The 20,292-nt window shown below is 60.7% G+C and overlaps 1 protein-coding gene across 11 annotated transcripts in view; it reads right to left on the minus strand.

Annotated features, from left to right (window-relative positions):
• Window positions 1–19,049, minus strand: part of EIF4G1 (eukaryotic translation initiation factor 4 gamma 1) — a 43,193-nt gene extending 24,144 nt beyond the window's left edge. For 5 of the 11 annotated variants that reach the window (XM_050964253.1, XM_050964249.1, XM_050964250.1 and 2 more), the window contains exons 1-7: window positions 18,937–19,049; window positions 9,046–9,154; window positions 8,611–8,697; window positions 8,047–8,079; window positions 5,936–5,956; window positions 4,558–4,731; window positions 3,883–3,982 (exon numbers count right to left, since the gene is read on the minus strand). In XM_050964253.1, the coding sequence (XP_050820210.1) occupies window positions 3,883–3,982; window positions 4,558–4,731; window positions 5,936–5,956; window positions 8,047–8,079; window positions 8,611–8,697; window positions 9,046–9,120 (490 nt within the window). In that variant the 5' untranslated portion in view covers window positions 9,121–9,154; window positions 18,937–19,049. Of the gene's footprint in view, window positions 1–3,882; window positions 3,983–4,557; window positions 4,732–5,935; window positions 5,957–8,046; window positions 8,080–8,610; window positions 8,698–9,045; window positions 9,155–12,145; window positions 12,372–18,936 lie in introns of those variants that run through there. The other 6 variants (XM_050964257.1, XM_050964254.1, XM_050964247.1 and 3 more) reach the window with 5 other exon arrangements.
• Window positions 19,050–20,292: the final 1,243 nt, after the last annotated feature.

The raw sequence follows: 20,292 nt of genomic DNA on the forward strand, positions 1-20,292 counted from the left end.
ACGGGTTGCTCAGTGGGGCGGGATCCTCTACCAGCAGTCTCCAGCCCTGGACGGGAATGTCCCAAACCTGAACAACAGGACCAACCAGCCCTTCCCAGAATTCCTTCCCCATGATGCAGAGCGTAGCCGAGCTGCCCCCAACGGCCAGCCTCCTGCTGTGGAGGGCTAGCCAGCCCCACACCCACCCCTACCCAGTGGCAAGGCAAGGGAAGCCATCCCACTGGCAGGCAGGAGTTAAAATTGCCACCTAGGTTGCCGGAGCTGGCAGAAGAAGGCTGGAGAGAAATCCCTACTCCACGCCCAGCTGCAACTTCCCAGAATGCTACAGGACAGCTCAAACTCGCACCCAGACCCCTTCCAAACCTATCAGGTGGGCAGAGGAGGAAGCCACACCCCAAGCAACCACTGGGGTTCAGGTGTCTCCTCCTGCAGCTGCCTTCCTTGTGCCCCAGCTCTGTGGCAGCAGCTCCCCGGCCTTATCTCCCTCACACCAGACTGTACCCGCCCCAGCTCCGTGGAGAAGTGAGTAAGAACCAGAGCTGCCAGCTCACTAGATCTCACTCTGCTCACACCCACAAACCCTGATGGCTGGAGAGCTGGGGCTCAGGCCCCTCACCAGCTCCATGGCTGTTAGGCTGGCCAGCATCCCGGCCCCACACAGCAGGACTACAGCACCACTAGCCTGACCCCCTTGGGACGAGCCAGGATCACAACAAGGGCAACATGCCTGGGGTCCCCCAATTCCATGGCTGCTTCAAGGTCCCATGACCCCCAGCTGCAGATGCTGAGCAGACTCAGCCAAACCAGGACAGAACAGGGCAACCAAGCGACCCAGAAACAGTGATGCGGGGCAAGGAGCCAGCAGCCCGGGCCGGTGGCTCAGAGCCAGGGTGACTGATAGATGGACACAAGAAGTCAGGCAACGCAGGTCACAACTGGTCTGTCTCAGAACCAGGACTGGGAATCAGCTCTCTGCAGAGAGCTTGTCTCCGCCCAGATCACCAATGGGGGGCCAGGCCCATGGATAAGGTCCCCGTGGCACATAAGAGCATGACCCGAGCACAGGCGGGTGCCCAAGGAAGAAGAGTGCCAGCCTCTGGCCTGAGCTCTGACAGCAGCCAGCCTGAACGATGGGCCAGACGGACGCCCCCCACACTCCCCCAGCGGGGCAGGCGATTGTGAGATGGATGCCAGCATGGGGAGGGAGAGACAGTAACAGGTGGGAGCCTGGCCTCCTCCCAAATTCAGCACTTTCCTGGGCCCCTAACATCCTTAATACATCAGCAGCGGCACTAGCAGGGAGCACTGGGGGCTCCAGATCTCCATACCAAGGGCGTGGGCCTGTCTCACCCCACTGGCCACCCACACACCCCAGCTGGGCACTCGCTGCTCAGGCTAGGAAGCAGCCACGAGGCAGACCAAGCGTGGGGGGGTTCAGGCTGGCTAACCAGGAACTGTCCTGCTAGCTGGCCAGGGTGGGAGGAGAATAACCCAAAGCTCCTCCATCCGTAGGAACACATGGTCCTTCCTAGGGCTCGAGGGCCTGTGTACACAGGGGGAAAACTGACAAAGGAGGGGAAGTGACTTGCCCAAGGTCACTTGGTGACTCAGTGGCAGCGCTGGAAACAGAGCCCAGATCTCCTGACTCCTGTGATGAATCACCAGGCTGCCCCTCCCCAGGTACAGATAGAGCCCCCAGAAAGTGACTGCAGGGGCTCAGCAAGGGAACAAGAGCCCCTCCCATCCGGGGTTCCCGACACCAGCTCAAAGCTGCAGGTTCTAGCCAGCCCTGTTTCTTACAGGTCTCTTGGAGCTTTTCCCCAGCCTCGCTTTCTGGGAGCCAGACTGCCCAGGAACCACACCTCACTGCCCTCATCTTTGCAGGGCTGGCAGCCGGTGGAGACCAGGAGCCCTGGTATGCAACACCAGGAGGCTCAGAACAAGATGGAGGGAGAGAAACAATTGCCAGCCAGAGAGGATGCTGGGAAGTGTAGTGTCCATACAGAGTTTAGCCAGCCACCCTCCCTCTCCCCCACCATAGCTCAGCCGCCCACAGCATTTGTGGCCAGATGGGCTTCTAGAAGCCAGGTCCTTAGAAACCCTTTCCGATGGCTGGTGAGCAGCAAGAGGGATCCTTGCCGAGGGCACCGAATGATGATGCTTCGACAGGGAGCTGGAAGCAGCAAGGGGCTGGGAAGCAGGCGTGCCAGGACCCTCCTCTGCCACATGCAGCGAGCAGCCTCCCAGGATGGACGTTCACTAGTGACTCTGTGGAGGCCTCGTGTACTGGCGAGAAGCAGCCATGGGGCACAGCGATGCAGCTCCTGCTACACAAGTCTGCCAATACCTATAGCCCAGACCCCCTTCCCTCACTCCGCAGCTCTGCTCATGCCTCTCAACCCTGACCCACAGCTCCCTTTTACGCGTCAGTCCTGGGCCTCTGGCAGGAAGCTGCCACTCCCACCGGCCTGCTGCTTTAGGGAGATGAGGCAGTGATGAGTCACCTGCCCTGTATCTCTATCAAGGGGCTCCGTGCCCCCTTCACACTCGGCCAGTGCCTGGCCGCAGCAGCCCAGCCGGCCTGCCATGACTCACTGCTGACGAGCTGCTATTACACAAGAGCATGTGGTCAAGAGATGCTGGGGCCTATTGGCTACCCCACACCCAAGCTGGGGATGAGAGACAGACAGGCCGAGCCTGGAGGTTAGCAGAGCCCAGCCCAGCCCAGCAAGCCTCAGCATCTGGCTCTCTCTCCAAGATACTGAATCCCAGGTGGGGAGCAGCGGCTGCACCTACCTGTCTCAGGGGGAGCCCATTTTGGTGCCGTGTCCAGAGGCGGCCGCTGCCGGGGATGGGACGGGACGGGACGGGACGCAGGCCCCAGCGGCTCACATTGCTGTGTCTGCAGAGCCGCCCGCCCGGGATGGATCCAGACTAAATATAGTCACAGCCCTGCTGGCCATGTGAGCACAGCGCGGGGGAGGGGAGGGGCAGCTGGCTGCACAAACCCACCGCTCCACTCCAAGGAAGGGCAACCTGGGAAGGGGGACTGAGGAGCCACAGCAAGGAGGGGGGCACATGGGAGCCCCCTTCCATACTCCCCCTGGAGCCCTCGGCCTGGCCACACTCTGGAGACAGGGGCCCGTGTTTATTTAGGGAACAGCTGACTGTGGGGCTGCTGCTGCCTGTTTACTTCCGCAGCAACCAAAGGGCAGGCTGGGGCTAAAGTCTGCCCGGCCTCTCTGCCAGGACAGTTAAACATTAAGCTGCCCTTGCTGGGGGTGGGCGGGCAGGGGGCCCTAATGGGGTGGGCCAGCCTCAACATTCCGCCCCCTCACTTCAGCCCCACGCTCACATCTCTCCTACCTTCTGGCAGTGCCCCCCCACCCCCACCCCTCTCCTTTGGTAGGGACCAGCTCGGGAATGAGGAAAGGGACGTTTCTAGGGAAACCTCTCATCCCCCAACTCCGAGGTGCCAAGGGAGTTGTGAAATTCTAATTCACGCCCCCTTCCGACTGGACACACATCCCCAGCACAAAACTAACCCAGCAGAGCTGGGGCAGCGGGGGTTCTGGGGCAGCAGAAGAGCCAAGAGCGTGGGAAGCCCAGGGCTGGAATAACAGAGGGGCTGCATGCTGGGACTGAAGGGCATTGGCAGAGCTGTGTGGGGCGCAGTGGGGCCCAGGGCTGGAGTAGCAAGGGGGCTGCAGGTCAGGATTGAGGAGCATCAGCAGAGCCGCACAGGGCACAGCGGAGCCTGGAGGGGAGTACTCGCACACAGTGTCTGGTTCTCACCAGTGACGTCAGCCCCATGGTTTCAGGTGTCTCAAGCTCCCACCCTAGACTGAATGGAAGAGGAACAGCATCTCCGGGGGCTCTTACCGTAGGTGCCGAATTCCGGGGGGTTGGCTCCAGGGTAAAAGCTGGGGGCGCCCGGCTGGACTGGGTACTGCTGAGTTGGAACAACATATGTGGAGCGACCCTGGGTGGGCAGAGAAGGACACGCCAGTTACTACCCGTCAGGCCCTGGAGTACACATCTTCATGCCACAGAGACCTGAGGGGACTCTCCCAGCAACAGGCACGGAGGGCAGGACACAGAGCGTGGGTGAGGCTGGCAAGCAGGGCAGCACACACGCTGCAGGGCAGGAGGGCCTTGGCATCAGGCTGCCGGCCCCACGGGACCTGGCTCAGCAGAGCAGGCGGTCAGTCCCTGCCAGTCCAGCAGGGAGCAGGGCTTGCAACCCCACCTGGACCTCGAGGCTTCCTGGGGCAGAGGTGACACATGGTGTCATTTAGCACCAGCTTTTCCACCCCAACAGCAGCACGACGGGCATCCAGAGGGCATGGGGCTGGGCCCCCTGCATGGAGCAGCAGAGAAAGAGGGGCAGGATCCATTTGACTTCACATGGGGGAGCCCCAGAGCCTTCCCTCCAACTCATAATAAGATGATCTGGTGGTCGATTCTGTCCTGATACCCCCATTTCAAAGCCAGTTTGAGCCCCATGCAGCAGGGAGCGGAAGCCCAAGGAACCCAGTGTCCGGGTGCAGCCCTCACCTGTCCTGGGATGTAATAGGCTCCTTGCGAAGCAGGGTAGGAAATCTGGGAGGGGATCATCATCACCTGGGAAGCAGCTGGATAGACATGAGCAGGCGGGCCAGGCCGGGCCGACGTGTTACTCTGCACCCGGGAAGCACTTGTCGGAGGCTGGGCCCTGCTCTGGTAGAAATGCTTTGAGAGAGAAGGACGGAGGCACTCAGTTAGTCCCAGCAGGGTGCCAGGACCACCCAGCTACACGCCCCACAGAGGCAGCTGCTTCCCGTCTCTGCATCCTCCATCCAGAGAGCTGGACAGCAGCTACCACTACCCCCAGAGCAGGGACCACAAGTGGATAGCTAACGTTCCGCCCCCCAACTGGGATGGGAAAAGCAGTCTAGGGCAGGAGGTGCAAGGAACCAACAGCAGGGGCATAGCATCCCCACACAGCTTGTGGTGTGCCTCTGGGACCCTTCTGACACACGGTGCCCAGGCGCTAAGAGGTGGTCACCTGGCAGCACACACGACCAGCTGCCATGGAGTGGCAGGACAGTTTCGCAGCTGTCATATGTGCCCATCACAAGATGGCTGCAATCCCCAGCTGGCTCCTCCCGCCGCTGGGGCTGTGGGTTTCTCAAGGTGCGCAGTCCCCCAGGCTGGCGCAGCAGCATTGACACTGGTGGTGATGGGCTGGGCCCTGCTCCCTTCTCCTAGCAAAAATTCCCATAATTTCTCAACAGCCCTGGAAAACTACAACTCCCAGAAGGCACCTGTAGGGAACAAAAGGAAGTGGGACAATCTATCTTCCCCTATTCACCTTAAGCACAATGCTCAAGCTCCACCCAGCCAAAGGCCACAAGTCTAACAGAGCTGATTACAGCCACTGGCAGCACCCTCAATACAGATGCTGTGGCCTACAGGCTCGAGTCAGGCAGCTGGGACTGCAATAGAGCACTGAATTCTGGGACATGTAGTCTCCACGGGCTGCCCTACAGATGGAGCCAAGCAACCAGCTGGAGCTGGGTGGAATCGTTATGCATACTTAGGGAGCACAAGGAGGGACCATCTCATTAACCAGTTGCTGTGGGGAGTGCTGGGGTGCACCAGGAAAGTCCAGCCCTGCATCTTTTTCCTAGGGGGTCTCCTTTTAAGTGGGGAGCAGCCCTGAGCCTTTTCAGACCCCAGTGTAACATCAGAGCCCCCCGGGCTTGGGAGGGAAGTTACTGCATCCCAATCCTGATCCAGACCCCCAGAACAGTAAGTCCACCAACAGCCCCAACAGAGTGAAGCATGGCAGATAGTAGCATAGTGTTCACACAGACACACACACACCACGTGCCCTGTCTCCCACTCCCCAGCCGAGAGCACTGCCTGAGCAGGGGTAATGAAAAAGCGTTACCTGAAGAGACCTGAATCCTCCCTGTTAGCGAGCACACACACAAGGGGAGAAGGAAGAGAAAAGAGACAGGAATTACCCCACAGCCTCACAAGGTCCCAGGCCTCAGGGACAGGTGAGCACCACCGGGCCAGAGGCAAACGCTGCTGTGGGGGGAGAGGGAGCTCAAAAGGGCTTTTGGTACAAGAGCCGCCCAGCTGTAAGGGAAGGTCAGAGGGGAGGGCCAGGCAGGAGAACAGTAAAGCAAGCGTGTCTCGTGGGCTTTGGAGCCCAATGCACAGATGCTGTATCCCCTAATGCTCGAGAAGGCAGCCCTGGCACCAGGCGATACCTTCAGGGCCACGGCCCACTGGGCTGGCAGGAGGCTCAGGGATCTAACCCCTCCTCGTACTCAAGAGCTGGACAAAAAGACAACAGTGGCCCCTCAACTGCACCTGCCCTCCCCCAGGATGCCGTGAGCCAGGGCACTTTCTGCCTTTCAGTCCCAGAACGTACCTCCCCCAAGGACCCCCATCCTGAGTTCAAAGGGGGGCCGATGACACCACCCGATCTGGGATGGGCCTCAGCTTCAGGACCGCAGCTGCACCAGGGCCCATCCCCGAGAGCTAGAACTCCCCTCTCCTGCTCCTGTCAGACCCTGTGTCGTTCTCCATCTCCACGAGCCGCCCCGGCCTTCAGTCAGACTCCGGGGCAGCGAGGCCCCAAAGGGCAGGGCAAGCAGAGACGATCAGCAGATTGTGGGGTGCCCCTCGGGCAAACTCCACTCACGCATCAAGAGGCAGGACTATGCAGTTGGCGAATGGGCCTCTCTGCCCTGCTAGGCCAGCCAGAGCCCAAGCCGCGTCTTAACAAACGGGCCTCAGCCTGATCCAAGACAAAGCAGCACGTACAAAGCTGGAATTCCCTCTCTGGCCTGCGTCTGATCAGTACAGACAGCCCAGAGCTGGCACCTCCAGGGTATAGGCCTCCTGGCAGGCAACACAGCGCTAGTGTGAAAGAAATGCCAATGCACAGCCCAGACTAAGGAGCTAGCGCACCTCTTCCAGCAAACAACTCCAATCAACCATCCAGAGGCGAATCGGACGCGTGTACCCCACCAGCCACCCCAGCTCCTCCCCTCCACAGAAACGCTCAGCCCTACTGCAGAGTGTCTCCCAGCCCGTGAACCCTGATGTGCACCCCAGTGCGTCAGACCAGGTGTGGAGCCATCTTCACAGCCAGAGGATGCAGAGGGAGGTGAAAGGTCAGGGGAGGGACCGTAGTTACCAACAAGCTGCCCATCCCTGCTGCCCTCTCCCACCCCAGCTGCACCTGCAGCAGAGCAGGGACGGGGCTCACCTCACCCTGCAGCCGCTGCACGAGATGGGAGCCATTTTAGTAAGGGACAGGGTGATTGCTCATAGAGGTTATAGCAGCAGCGCAGCATGGTGCCATCTTGGAGTGCTGCCAGGGGACTAGTCCATCTGAGGAGCAAAGGCGAGACTACCCATAGGTCGAGCACAGGCAGAAGCAGCTTTGTGGGGCAGAGTGGGTTGTGGGGCTGGTAGCAGAGAAGCAGCCACATGCTCCAAGCTTCATGCAGGACTCACGTCAAGGTACAGACGCTGCAGTGAAACTCCTATGGCCTCCTACCCAAGGACACCTCTCCTCTCCCTGGGACACCCACGTGACCAGCAGAGATCCCAGCACACTAAGCTGTTTGTGTCAGCAGCCCACTGGGCCAGCCAAGCCCCCGGCTGCCCACTCCAGCAGTCTGTCCAGCCCTGCAGAGCCCCAGCATTGGGCTCCTGGCTCACGTGCACTCTGAGTTTGGCGTGACTCAACCAGCGCTCGGGACCCGCTGTCTTTGCGCATCCAGTCACCCGCTCTCCCCATGGTGACACCACCACTGGCCTGAGAATGTGGCAGGGGTCCTAGGCCACAAGGAACTATGTGAGACTTTGCCAAGCTTTCCTGCTCCTTGCATTAACCGAAACCAGTTCTCCCCAGTGCTCGGTGCAGCAGCCCGCACCCTCCCAAGCCTCTAGCCCCGCCGTTTCCTTGCAGCATCCAGACAAACACCATGTGGCTGCACCCCCGGGGGTCCGTATGGCATGCGGGGGGCGGGTTAGTACCTGCTGGTGTAAAGCACGAGGCCCTGCTGGAAACTAAGACAGGAAAGAGCGAGGGGGGAGGAAAGAAGAAGCAAGGTCACTTCAGGTTCAGACAAGACTGTGAGGCCTGGGAGGGGGTGGGGGACGGCTCTGCGCCGTGTGCCCCTCGCCAAAGAAGGAGACGCAGGCGGGGTGGGTGGGCAGACAGACAGGCAGGCATCCATCCATCCCCTCACAGCTCCCCTGAGCACACGTTCATCCAGGCCCACCTCCTCCACACGCATGGCTGTGCGCACCGTGGGGCCACAGCCCTGCTCAGGAGGGTCCAGGGAGCTCTGCCCTCCCTCCACCTGGCACGCTGGAGCCCTCCACCCTGACTCAGGGCTGGGGCCAGTTCAGCACCACAAAACCTGCTCGGCAGCAGATCAAAGGCCACAAGCGTAGCCAGGCTGGCACCCCAGAGAACCACGCCACTGGGAGGCAGCAACCACCCCTGGCCATCAGACAGCCTTACGGCCAGAAGGCAGCAGGAGTCCCAGCAACCCCCGAAGAGCTGGCAGTGGCCACATCCCAGTGCCCCCTTACCTGTCGAGGCTGGGAAGGCGTATTCATTTGTGTAGCTTGTGATGGGTTAAAAACCACGGGTGCCGTTTGACCAGGTGGAAACGCCGACTGCAGGGAGACGAGGAAGGAACAGGTTGACACAGCAGCTACCAGGGAGGGCTCCCCAAAGCCACACCCAAGGGACCTGTACACGGTGCTCCCCGCTGGGCCACTCACTGCACTGCCAATCACCCGGCACCTCATGGGCGCCAGGCTCTGAGCACGCCTCCCTCACCTGGCAAGCCCAATCCTGACCCCAGGACTGGTCAGAAGGGAGCCGAGCGCTGAACCAGGCGTCTCACCTGGTATTTCAGCGGAGGGCAGTACAGCTGGGATCAGGCACACGCAGGGCTCTGAGGGGAGATGCTTCATCCGATGAAGCCTCAGAGAAGGGCTGGGGGTGCAGAGGGGCCCTACCTGTGGAAGTCCAGGAGAAGGGGCAGGGTGTGGGGCTGTCGGGGCTCCTCCTGTGGGCTGTGGAGCTTTGTTCATTTCATGTGGTGCTGCATAAGGATCCCCTCGCTATCTGCAGACAGAGAAACAAAGAGCACACGCTCAGTAGTGGGGCAAGAAGCCTGGGGCAAGTGGGGCAGATAGGAGCTGGGCCCAGGGCAGGGAGTTCCCCAAAGGCGGCTCTGGCAGGGGCTGGCTGATGACTTTGCAGCCTGGGTCTGCACAAGTCCGCAGCACAAGCAGGCTGCCCTGGGCTGGCCCCTGGGGCCTGAGGGTCTGTGTGCCAGGACAAATGAGCCTCAGACTCCAGCTAGCCAGTATGCTCCAACTCGGCAGTGGGGTTTCAGGCAGAGACTGGTCACCACAGTCCCTGGGGCAGCTCGAACAGCCGGAGCCAGGCACAGCCAGTCACTGGGCGAGCTCCTGGTAGCGATCCCTGCAGGAGCGCTCAGTGGGTGCCACTCAGCAGGGACGCTGGTGGTCTAGAATCCAGGGGCCCCAGCCCAACGATCATCCCTACACCAGCGAGGCCGCACCCCCGTTTATCTTCTCTCTCAATCTCTCCCCCTGCTTCCTTCACGTTCTCCTGTCTCCCCTGCCCCCATGGCCACACTTCACCAAGAGCAATAAGCTTCTGGGTGCCCTCAATACCTGGAAAGGGTCCCTCACCCACTACTGAGGTAACACCAACGGGGGGGGAGGGAGTATCTCTGAGTAGCCTGTACCCCCAGGCACGGGCTCCCAAGCAGCCCCCTCCCCAACAGAAACAGCCAACATTTCAGAAGGTTGGAAGTGCCACAAAAATCAAGAGTTTTCCCCAAAGCAGACTCATTAAAGACAGCTCCCGGGGAAGAGTCCAAACAGACCTCAAGGCAGTGGGAAGCCAGCTGTGCCCCCTATCCCCCAAGAATGGACCAGGCTACAATCACTGGTTACAGGGAGGGGAAGCCGAGAACTCTCCCAGCTTTAAAGGTCCTTAGGAGCTGGGGGAGACACCTATCCTGCACACCCAGAACCTGGGTGAACCCCTCCAGCTACACCCTCCACACTAGTGCTCAGGCCAAGCACTGCAGGGGCACCTCCATATCACACCCCAAGGGCTGAGCCCAAGTCGGTTCCCCCCAGACATGCAGAGGGTGTGGGGGTGGCAGCTTCTCTTGGGGATGCAGCACGCCAACCCCCTCCCTCCCACAGACAGTCGGGAGCCCCATGGACCCAGGCCTTCCTAGCTCAGCAAGAGTGAAGAATCCACTGACCTAGGCTCAAACCCAGCTCCAGGGACCTGCCTGGGCCCATCTACACAAGAGGGGCAGGCCAGGTCCCCTCCCCCCCAGCTGACCCACAGCCAGAAAGGGGTCTGCTGGGGGGCGGGAGGGAATTCCCTACCCCGTTCTCGCTGGGTACCGGATCTGGAGAGCAGCAGGGAGAGCCCAGACCCATCTCCAATGCTGACAGGCCTTGTTCCAGGATTCCCTGGCTGCTTCCTCTCCCTTTTGGTTACAGTGCAAAGGTCACAGTGACAGAGCATGGGGAGCCCAAGCCATGGTCCAGGTGGCCCAACAGCCTCCTTCCCCGGACACAGAGAGATAACCATGGAACCCCGCTGGAGCACAGCACTGCCACACAGAGGTGCCAGCCCTGCCCGGGAACCCTCCCCAATCATCCAAGCCAAACAAACAGAGCCCGGCTCCTCCTGTAACCTGATGCTCAGAGTCAGCATTCCTGGCTTGGGGGAGACACCAGAGACCAGGAGAGCTCCACCACTGCCAGACCCTCTCCCAGCGCCCCTGGGAATCGTGGCCAGTCCCCCTAGAGATTACAGCCAGCTGCTGGGGCAGGATCCCACAACAGCCTGGGTCACATAAGGGCGGGAAAGAGCTGCAGGCCCAGTTCATGGGCCCTGCGTTTCCTGCACCCTCCCCACTGCTCTCAGCTCTGACCCCTGGAGTCCCTCTGCATTTCAGAAGCCTTCAACAGCTGCCATCCAGGGGCTTTTAAAAGCAGCCAGGTCCTTGCTGCCTGCCTAGGATGAGCAAAGGGGCCAGGAAGAGCCCAGCCTCCGCCAGGAGTCAGCACCAAAGCCCTGCGGAGCAGGACCTGCACGGCCAGAAGCAGGTGGGTAAGCAGGCCCAAGCACCACATAAGCCCATCTCCGTGTAGCATGGTAAACGCTGGGCACCCTGCACGACAAAGAACCAGCTCAAGGCCAACTTGAGAAGGGTGGCTGCAGAGTGGGCTGCGGGTGGACCCGGGGTGCCTCGGTTTGGGGATCTCTACACCATTTCCAAGGGGCAGGGGTGCCCACTGCCATTCTCAGCCCCGTAGCAAGGAGCACTGGGTCCGACGCCCTCGGCACAGGCAGTCCAGCCTCCCCCACCAAGGACTGGTATTTCAGAGGCTGCCCCCCGACCACTGGCAAACACCTTGACCCAGCACCCCACAGCACTGACCAGCCCACCCTAGCCCAGGACGTGCCCAGGGCCCAGAACTCAGCAGCTGCCAACCCCAGCCTGGACGCAGCCATGGAGAACATGACACAGCAACAATCCTACCCGAGACCTCAGAAAAGAGGGTACTAGATGGGACTGACCAGCATTCTCTAACTCCCCTCCTCCACCTATCCATGGCAGAAGCCAAGTGTCCAGGGCACGGCTCTCTGCTCTGGGCCCCTCCCCTGCAGTCTGGCAGGGTGCCTGGAGCACATACCCAGGCTGAGAGCCTGGGTAACACCAAGCTTGGGGCAACTGTAATATTCTTTTGGAATAACACCAGCAAGTTACTCAAGACAGGGAGAGAGACTTTGGAGCTCTGAGAAGTTCCTGACTGCACAGTGACACCCCTCGCCCCCCAGGAATGGGGGAGCCCAGGTCTCACAGGCCTCTCCCCAACACAGCTCTGATCCACACTGCAGCCAGACAGAGCACCGGCCACTCCCCACGGAGAGTCAGACCACCCTACCCGGCCAGCCTGGCATACACACAGTGATCATTACAACACCACGTAGGGAACACCCCACTGCCACCCCCCAGACACACACACATACAGGAGAGAGAAGGATACTCACCCCTGCCCGGGAAAAACCTGGGCAGGCTGAGCGGGACTGTAGAGACCTTTCATCCGACTGACTTCAAGAGAGAGGAAAATCAGCCTGCAAACCTGCCCGCCAGCGATGGGGAGGGCCGGGCGAGCCAAACATGGGCAAGGCAGGGGAGAGCCCCCCGCCCCCACCCCAGGGAGGACGGGAACATGCCACGAGCTGCCAGTGTCAGATCGCAGAGTCTGCTGCAGTGCAGAGACACCGAGAGGGAGAGAGAGACTGAGGAGCCAGGAAGCATCCGAAACCCCACCCACAGGCAGAGCCATGCGGCCTCAGCACTGCCCAAACCAGTCAGAGAAACCCGTCTCCATGCATGAGTCACTCGCGCTGCACACGCTCCCCCCCGGCAGGCAGGCAGGCGAGGAGCCCAGCCTCACGCCAGGCGCTCCCAGCCCTGCCTCTCCCCTCGCCATGCAAAGCTACCAGACACCCACCTGTGCCAACGGCACTCATGCAGGCTGGAGTCAGATAGACGCTGTACGATTCCACCAGAGCTCCACCCAGGCTTTTCCCCCCAGCAGTCTGCTCGGGCAAACCAAGGACCCCCCCAAACACCTCTGCCCTCTGAGAGGAGAGGGAGGGTGCGCAGGGGGCAGTGCAGCAGCATCACCCTCCTCCCTCTGGAGCTGCGGGGGGGGGGGAGAGGGGAGAGGAGGCTGGAAGGCAGCCCAGTAACGAAATGCGCAGGTGACACTAAATGGGGGAGCTGCAAACTGCAGCCAGGAGGGAGGATGGCGCAGAGGGGCAGGAAACACACCAATGCCCTGGGAGCCAGGCAACTGGGGAGCGGGGGGGGTGCACATCACATCAGGGAGGAGTTTGCAATAGGACAGGGTTGCAAAAAGCCCAATGCAATTTGGGGCTGCATATGCCACGGCCTCCCGTGCAGGAGCAGGGTGGGCATCGGCCCATTCCATATGGTGCTGGGGAGACTCCCCCCATCCCCATCTCAGGTTCCCGCCCTCAGCTCTGGGACCAGGTCACCAAGACAATGTACATACCCGGGCTAAGGGCCTGCCTTGGGAGGGCAGACTCAAGCTCAACGGAGAGGGGCCCGGCGGCAGCCTGCAGACATCTGCCAGAGGCAAACCCCCAAGAAGAATCATTTGCATAGGGAGGGGGGGTAAGAAATCACAAAATGGGCACTCCCCCTCCCCACAGATGCAGGGACACTTAACCATTCAGTAGCAAAGGCCTCTCCATCTCACAGGTGGGGAAACAGGACTAGACAGAGAGCCTGGATGCCCCCTACCACCACACTCAGGCCTCTAAACCACATCCGCCTCCCCTACAGACCAGGGTGCAAATTCCTTGGCCTTGCTAAGCCCCATCTTGGGTATTTCTGGAACGTGGGGCACTATCACCTCACCTGCCCCGCAGCAGAGAGGCTCCTGGGACCCTGAAAGTCCACACTCAGTGGAGGACCATGTCCCTGAGGCCAGACACCACCGTACAATCCTCAGCCACCCTCCCTCCCAAGGTGCAACTCATGCCACCAGCCAGTGGCTGTTCCCGGCAGCTGGTGACGCTAGATTGTGTAATGTTCCTGCCCGGCTAATCCAGCCTGGCGGGCCCACTCCCAATGCCAGGTCGGGGCAGTGGGAGGAGGATACCCACTGCTCTGCATTTGGAGACCCCACCCCATGGAGCACTGTGCGAGCTCCAAGCTGCAGGCCATAGCAGGCAGGCTCATGGAGCACCTAAGGGTTTCTAGGCAGCGGGCTCTGCCATATGCTAGGATGACACCAGACCTGTGCTCAGGGCCTGGCATCCTGAGCACTCTGGAGGGGGGGCAGGTGGTCCCAGCTCCTCCCTGTCAGGTTCTCATGACAGAGACCACTCAAGGTCTCTGTCAGTCCATCACTGATTAGACCAGCCTCCGACGTTAAACAAACACCTCAAAGGTTATGTCCAGAGACCAGCCCACAAGAGCCCAAGCTCTAACTCTGCCAGCTTGTCCTCGCCTACTCCAAAGATGGGCCTGGTAGGTTAAAACCCCATCCACAGGGGCAGATAAAGGGCACTGCTGAGACTGAACCAGGGTGGCAGCCCAGGGAACAGGCCAGCTCAGTGGTCAGCTCAAGCAGCCAGGCCCCCTCGCTCCTCTGGTGAGGAGCGCAACCACCATCCTCTCATCAATACAGATATTCAAAATCCAACCCAGCAGCAGAACTGGTGTCCACCCGTCAAGCTCTCCTCCCACATCCTGGGGTGTGGGACTGTTTGTCAGCCCTTGATTTTATTACAAGACAAGCTTCTCTGGGCAAGGCCAGCGTCCTATTTGCCTGTGAAGTGCCGTGCACAATGGGCCACGCCAGCTTCAGGCTGACATGGCCCGATGACCCTGCCTGATCAGCATCCCAGCCACAGCTCATTAACAGCTGGGCAGAACTAGACGCTGGTAGCGTTAGAGTTCCTTGTGCTCTAGCGCCGCCCATGGTTCCAGCAGGATCAGGTCCCCACTGGGCTGAGCACTGGACGGTAGGGATGTAAATCTCAGTTTAAAAAGTTAACCGGTTAACCGAGTAAAATGATATTGTTTAACCGGTTACCTGAGGTCGTTCCGGCTGGCCTGGCACGGTGGGGGCTGGGGTTGCAGCCCAGCAGGCGCAGGGCCACCAGTTAAGATCAGTTGACGGTAAGCCCAGCTTACCCGTTGACCACTTAACCTTTTACATCCCTACTGGACAGACAGCAAAACATTTACAAACTAGCTAGATCCCAGGGCATCCACATCTTCAGAGTCCTCACAAACCTTTGCTGATTAGGGGGCTCCTGGGCTCTGACCCACCCACTCAGGCAGAGCCAGGAGAAGTTTTCCCTTACTCGGGACCTTCCTGCCCTTTCGCAGGTTTGAGATTTAGACCAGGTGCTAAAACACCCTTAAACCCCCGCAGTGACTCTGCCTAGGACTCTGCCCCCGAGAAGCTAGAGGAGAGCCAGGGCCATGAGGAATTACAAAGGGTTTCTATCTCTTCCACAGATGCCCCACACTGCAGTGTCACCGAGTTCCCCTGCTTGCTCTAGAGTCACTAGGGGTGAAGACAGAGGGGCAAGGCTGCTGCAGCCACATCATTCCTCCTCCTGGACCAGGGAAAGCCTAACATTAGCAGGTGCTCAGATCCACCCCACTGCCTGCTCCAACCCCACCCTCTGCTCCCTGCTATATCAGGGCTACACTGCATGCTCAGTCTTATTTAGACTGGAAACTCCTGGAGGCCAGGGCTGAATTCCCCGCTCCATACAGTACCAAACCCATCAGCGGCTCTTAATAAGCCAGTCTCCTCCCCTAACCTGAGCCAGGTCAGCCAGACATTCGAGAAAGCAACCCCCTGTGTGGGATCAATAGCTGGAGCTTGACGATCACTTCCTAAGGGGAGGCAGAAAAACATCCGGCTCCTTAGGTCATTATTTTAATTGTCTGCTAGGTTCACCTGAAAATAACTCTGCCACAGCTTGGATGAGAGAGAAGGCGTTAACCTTCTTTGTAACAGCCACCCAATATGCAATTAGCATTGAGCTCGCTCTCCAGTTTACAGCCCTGCTATTTGAAGTGGCTAATATATGACCCCAATGTCTGAAATATAATGGAAGAGAGACAGAGTATTAACCTAGTCAACAGGGGCTGGGATTGCATCAGATCCCAAAGCAAGCAGAGTCAGGCATGGCTGGAGACAGCAAAGGAAAAGCTGGGGGGGGGGGACATTAAGAACTGATGCTGCCCCCAGCACCCTAGCATGGCACTGGGGGTGCTGACTTTGAGCAGAAATAACTGAGGCCCACAGCACTTTTGTGAAGAGGCTGGTTTGTCCAAAGTCCTGATCACACTCCGCCCATAAGTTCCCCCTGGGGAGCTTTAGGGAATAACCCTTCCTGTGCTTATACCGGAGGAGGGGAGGGGAGGACTGGCATGGGAATCCTGCCCCTCATCCCCAACAGACTCCCACAGAGGAGGATGGCAGCATCTGGGCCCCGCCTCTGCTTCTCAGAGCAGAGCCAAATTAACATGAACTCAGTGTCTCTCTGCTCCTCCATAAGGAGGAACCAGGCAGCAGGAGCCACTGGTGGGGGTGGGAGGAGGAAGCAGTGTACGCCTCCTCTCTGTTCCTGGCACAGAGGATAGTGCTTGGGCTGCTCCTGCAGGTAGCACATCCCTGGCATTGCTGTGCCCATTGTGCCCACAGTGAAACACGGGAGGAACGGCTCAGCCACCATCTTAGAGAAGAGGTTACACAAGGATGGGGGGGGTGTTTCTGGATGAGAAGGGGTGGGGGCACCATTCACCCTGGTTCTTCCCTGCAGCCCCTTCTGCAGCTCTGAGCCCAGGAACAGGCCTATGGAATAATGGTCCCTCCCTACTCTACAGCGCCGCCCCCTGGATGTAGCAGAGTCAGAGATGACCACTTTAGGGGACAGTTTTATTCTGGTGCTTGTGTCTCCCGTAAGCCCTGAAGGACCAGTCCAGGTACAGGAGAGGGAACTGGATTCTGGCCCGGCAGTAACAGAACCGTTATTGAAATGCAGTAAGCAGCATGGGGCTCCACAGATACTAATGGGGGGCAGAGCTCAGCCTGCAGGCGGTACACATCAACCTTGTGCCCCAGTCCGAAGGATCCAGTTCCCTTCTCAGATGCCAGGAAGAAGCTGCAGGGCAGTGACTTTACTTGTAAACTGAGCCCTTTTGACCTGGAGTCACTGAGAGAGTAAACAGGGAGCCCTCAATGCTAATTTCACAGGAGTTTGTTGCAGCCCCAAGTCTGTTCTCATGAGAGGTCACAGAATAAATGAGCCCCCACTACCCTGCATACATAGCTGGAGAGATTAGACCAGAGGACATTCCCCGCTCACAACTTCAGCCACTGCCCCCTCCCTGGAGAACATACACACCCCACACCACCAGAACCAAGGGTTTGGAAAGCAGGGCCGCAAGAATCCCTATTTTTTTTTTTGCTCTGCTTTGATACAGGAGACCCCCGTGCCCAGGAAAGCATCTCAGCCACAACTGGGTTTATGGAGCAAAACACAGACAGGAGAAGGGTACATATCCCCCTGGGAAGCCCAGCTTTGAACTCCCCCTGGCCACAGTCCAGAGGCTTTAGCGGAGCAGCGCACTGCAAATGGATCAGGAGCGCTCAGAGGGCACAACATGATGTACCCAGCAAAGATGAGGCAGAAGCACGTAGGACCCAGGCATATGAGCTGTGGGGCACCCCACCAGTCACCGCCAGGGCAGAGGGACCCCAGAACCTGCATTGCCATATGGCACCGGAACCCCACCCAAGAACAGGCTCCTCGGGGGGCCCCAGAGGCCGCTGCCCGGAGACCATCCAACAGGCGCCCCCTCCCACCTGCCCGGGCAGCACTGGGCCGCCCTCCCCGGCCGGGGCTGGTGTCAGCGGCGCCGATCGCCCCCCCGCACGGCGCCGCGGGAAGGCCCCGGCCGGCCCGCGCCGCTCCCAAGGCCCGGCGGCGGCCTCTGCCAAGGACACGTGTCACTCCCGGCAGCGGCCATCGCTTCCCGGGAGAGGCCCGAGCCGCTCGGCGCCTCTGCACTACGGACGTGGGGGCAGGGCGCCAGAGCCGGCGCCGCAGATCGTGCCCGGGCCCGATGGAAGGAAGCCGGGCAGCGGGGACACGTGGGGGCCGGGCCTAGACAGCGGCTTGGGGGAGGCCGGGGCTGGGCCTACGGACGGGGGGCCCGAGAGCACGTGGGGGCCGCCGCTAGGTCCTGGATAAAGGCCTGGGGGGAGGGGCCAGGCCCGGGGGAGGGGGCTAGAGAGGCCCAGGCAGGCCCCTATAGACGCCGGATATGTAAGGGGAGGGGTCAGGTGGGTGGGTGCGATCAGGCCCCTATGGCAGAGCGACGCTAGGCATTGTGGTGTGGGAGGGGGCGCCGGGGGCTCAGGCCATTATACGCACCAGGCATTTGGGGAGGGAAGGGAGACAGAGACGTGGCATCCCATAAGGGCATATACGTACCACACGGAGGCAAGAGGTACACTCGGGGCCTATAGACGGCAGGAATTCGGGAAAGAAATGGATGCTTTGAACTCCCCCTGGCCACAGTCCTACAGGCACCGGGGGTGGAAGGGGGAAGCGGGCGAAGTGCGGGGGGGGAGACACGGTTCGAGCCCTACAGACAACCGGCCTTTCCAAGGGGCAGCTGGGATCAGGCGTTATGGGCAGCGGGGAGATAAATCAGGCCATGTAGATGCTGGGGGGCTGGGGAATGTCGGGGCCCGAGAACAGCGGAGATTTGGGACCGGGAGGCAACCCAAGGCCTATGGATGTGGGTGTGGACGGTGGGGCGGGGGCCCGCAGGCCCTACAGAAGCTGTGCGAGGAAGAGGACGAGAGCAGGGGGAGGGCGTGGGGGAGAGGTCAGGCCCCATATGTTGTGTGTGTGGGGGGAAGGACATCCGGGCGGCGGGAGGGCGGATCGGGCCCTGTGGGGCCGGGCGGAAGGAGCGAGATCCCGGTCTCTGCCTTCTAGGCCGAGCCCTAGGCCCGCTCCCCCCACCCCGCAGCCGCGCGGGGGCTCCATGCGGCCGGGCCGCGACCCCCCTCCCCACGTGGTGGCCGGGCCGGCGCACATGGGCCGGGCGGGCGCGGGGCCGGGGCGGGCGGCGCGGGGCCCTGGGGCGGCGGGGCCGGGCTCCCCCGGGGGCGGATGGCGGCGGATTGCTCGGGCCCCGCTCCCGCCCCGGCATGGCGGAGGGAGGCGGCGCCGCCCGGCCGGCCCGCCCCGGCCCCCGTTACCTTCAGTCTCCTTCAGTCCGAGCGGCCCGACGCAGCCGCAGCGCAGCCCAGCACGACCATTTCCGGAGCCGCTCCGCGGGGAGGGGCGGGGCCAGGCCGGTCACGGGGCGGAGGAGGGGGCGGGGCCGGCTGAGGCCGAGCTGCGCCCTTCCCCGCCCGCTGCGAGACCTGTGTCATGTGACCTCCTGCCGGCCCCTTCCGGGGAGCCCGGCCTTTCAGTCATGTGACTCGGACCGCAACAGAACCTTTATCATGTGACCTGCCGTCAGCCACTGCCCTTGGTTATTAGCGATGTTCACGTGATATGATGCACTTCCGGTTCCTACCTTCCCGCATACATGTGACACGCACGTGTGAGGTGTGGGAGGCAGGGGTGCTCTAGGCACGCAGCGTGCCGTGACTTGTCACCTTCCCCACACCGCCTCCAGGGGCGCGTGTTCCTCCGCCTGGCACTGGCCCCCCCACACACACGCCTGCTAGGTTTGGCACAGCCCCACACCCCCCCCAGCACACAGTTCCTAGGCCTGCCGGGGTCCAGTTTTCTACCGCAGCACCCGGCCAGAAAGGGACCCTGGTGGCTCCAGTCAGCACTGCTGACCGGGCAATTAAAGGTCTGGTTGGCGGTGCTTAGGGTGACCAGATATCCTGATTTTATAGGGACAGTCCCAATTTTGGGTCTTTTTCTTATATAGGCACCTATTACCCCCCGCTCTCTGTCCTGTTTCACATTTGCTGTCTGGTCACCCTAGTGGGGCTAAGGCAGGCTCCCTGCCTGCCGTGGCTCCGTGCAGCTCCTGGAAGCAGTGGCATGTCCCCTCTCCAGCTCCTCCACGTAGGGGCAGCCAGGGGGCTCCACAAACTCCCCCACCCTAAGAACTGGCTCTGCAGCTCCCATTGGCTGGAAACTGCAGCCAATGGGAGCTGTGGGGGCAGTGCCTGCAAACAGGGCAGCGTGCAGAGTGGCTTGGCTATGCCTCCGCATATGAGCCAGAGAAGGGACATGCTGCTGCTTCTGGGAGATGCTTAAGGTAAGCACTGCCTGGAGCCTGCATCCCTGACGCACCCCAACCCCCTGCCTCAGCCTGGAGCCCCCTCCGATACTCCAAACCCCTCAGCCCTTATCCGGAGCCCCCACCTGTACTCCAAATCCCTCATCTCTGGTCCCACCTCAGAGCCTGCACCACCAGCCAGAGCTCGCACCCCAACCCCTTGAGCCAGCCTGGTAAAAGTAAGCGAGTGAGTGAGGGTGCGGAGAGCAATCAACAGAGGGAGGGGGAATGGAGTGAGTAAGGACAGAGCCTTGGATAAGGGGCAGGGCAAGAGTGTTTGGTTTTGTGTGAGTAGAAAGTTGGCAAC

This window comes from Gopherus flavomarginatus, chromosome 8 (assembly GCF_025201925.1).
Source record: "Gopherus flavomarginatus isolate rGopFla2 chromosome 8, rGopFla2.mat.asm, whole genome shotgun sequence".
Classification (NCBI taxonomy): domain Eukaryota; kingdom Metazoa; phylum Chordata; order Testudines; family Testudinidae; genus Gopherus; species Gopherus flavomarginatus.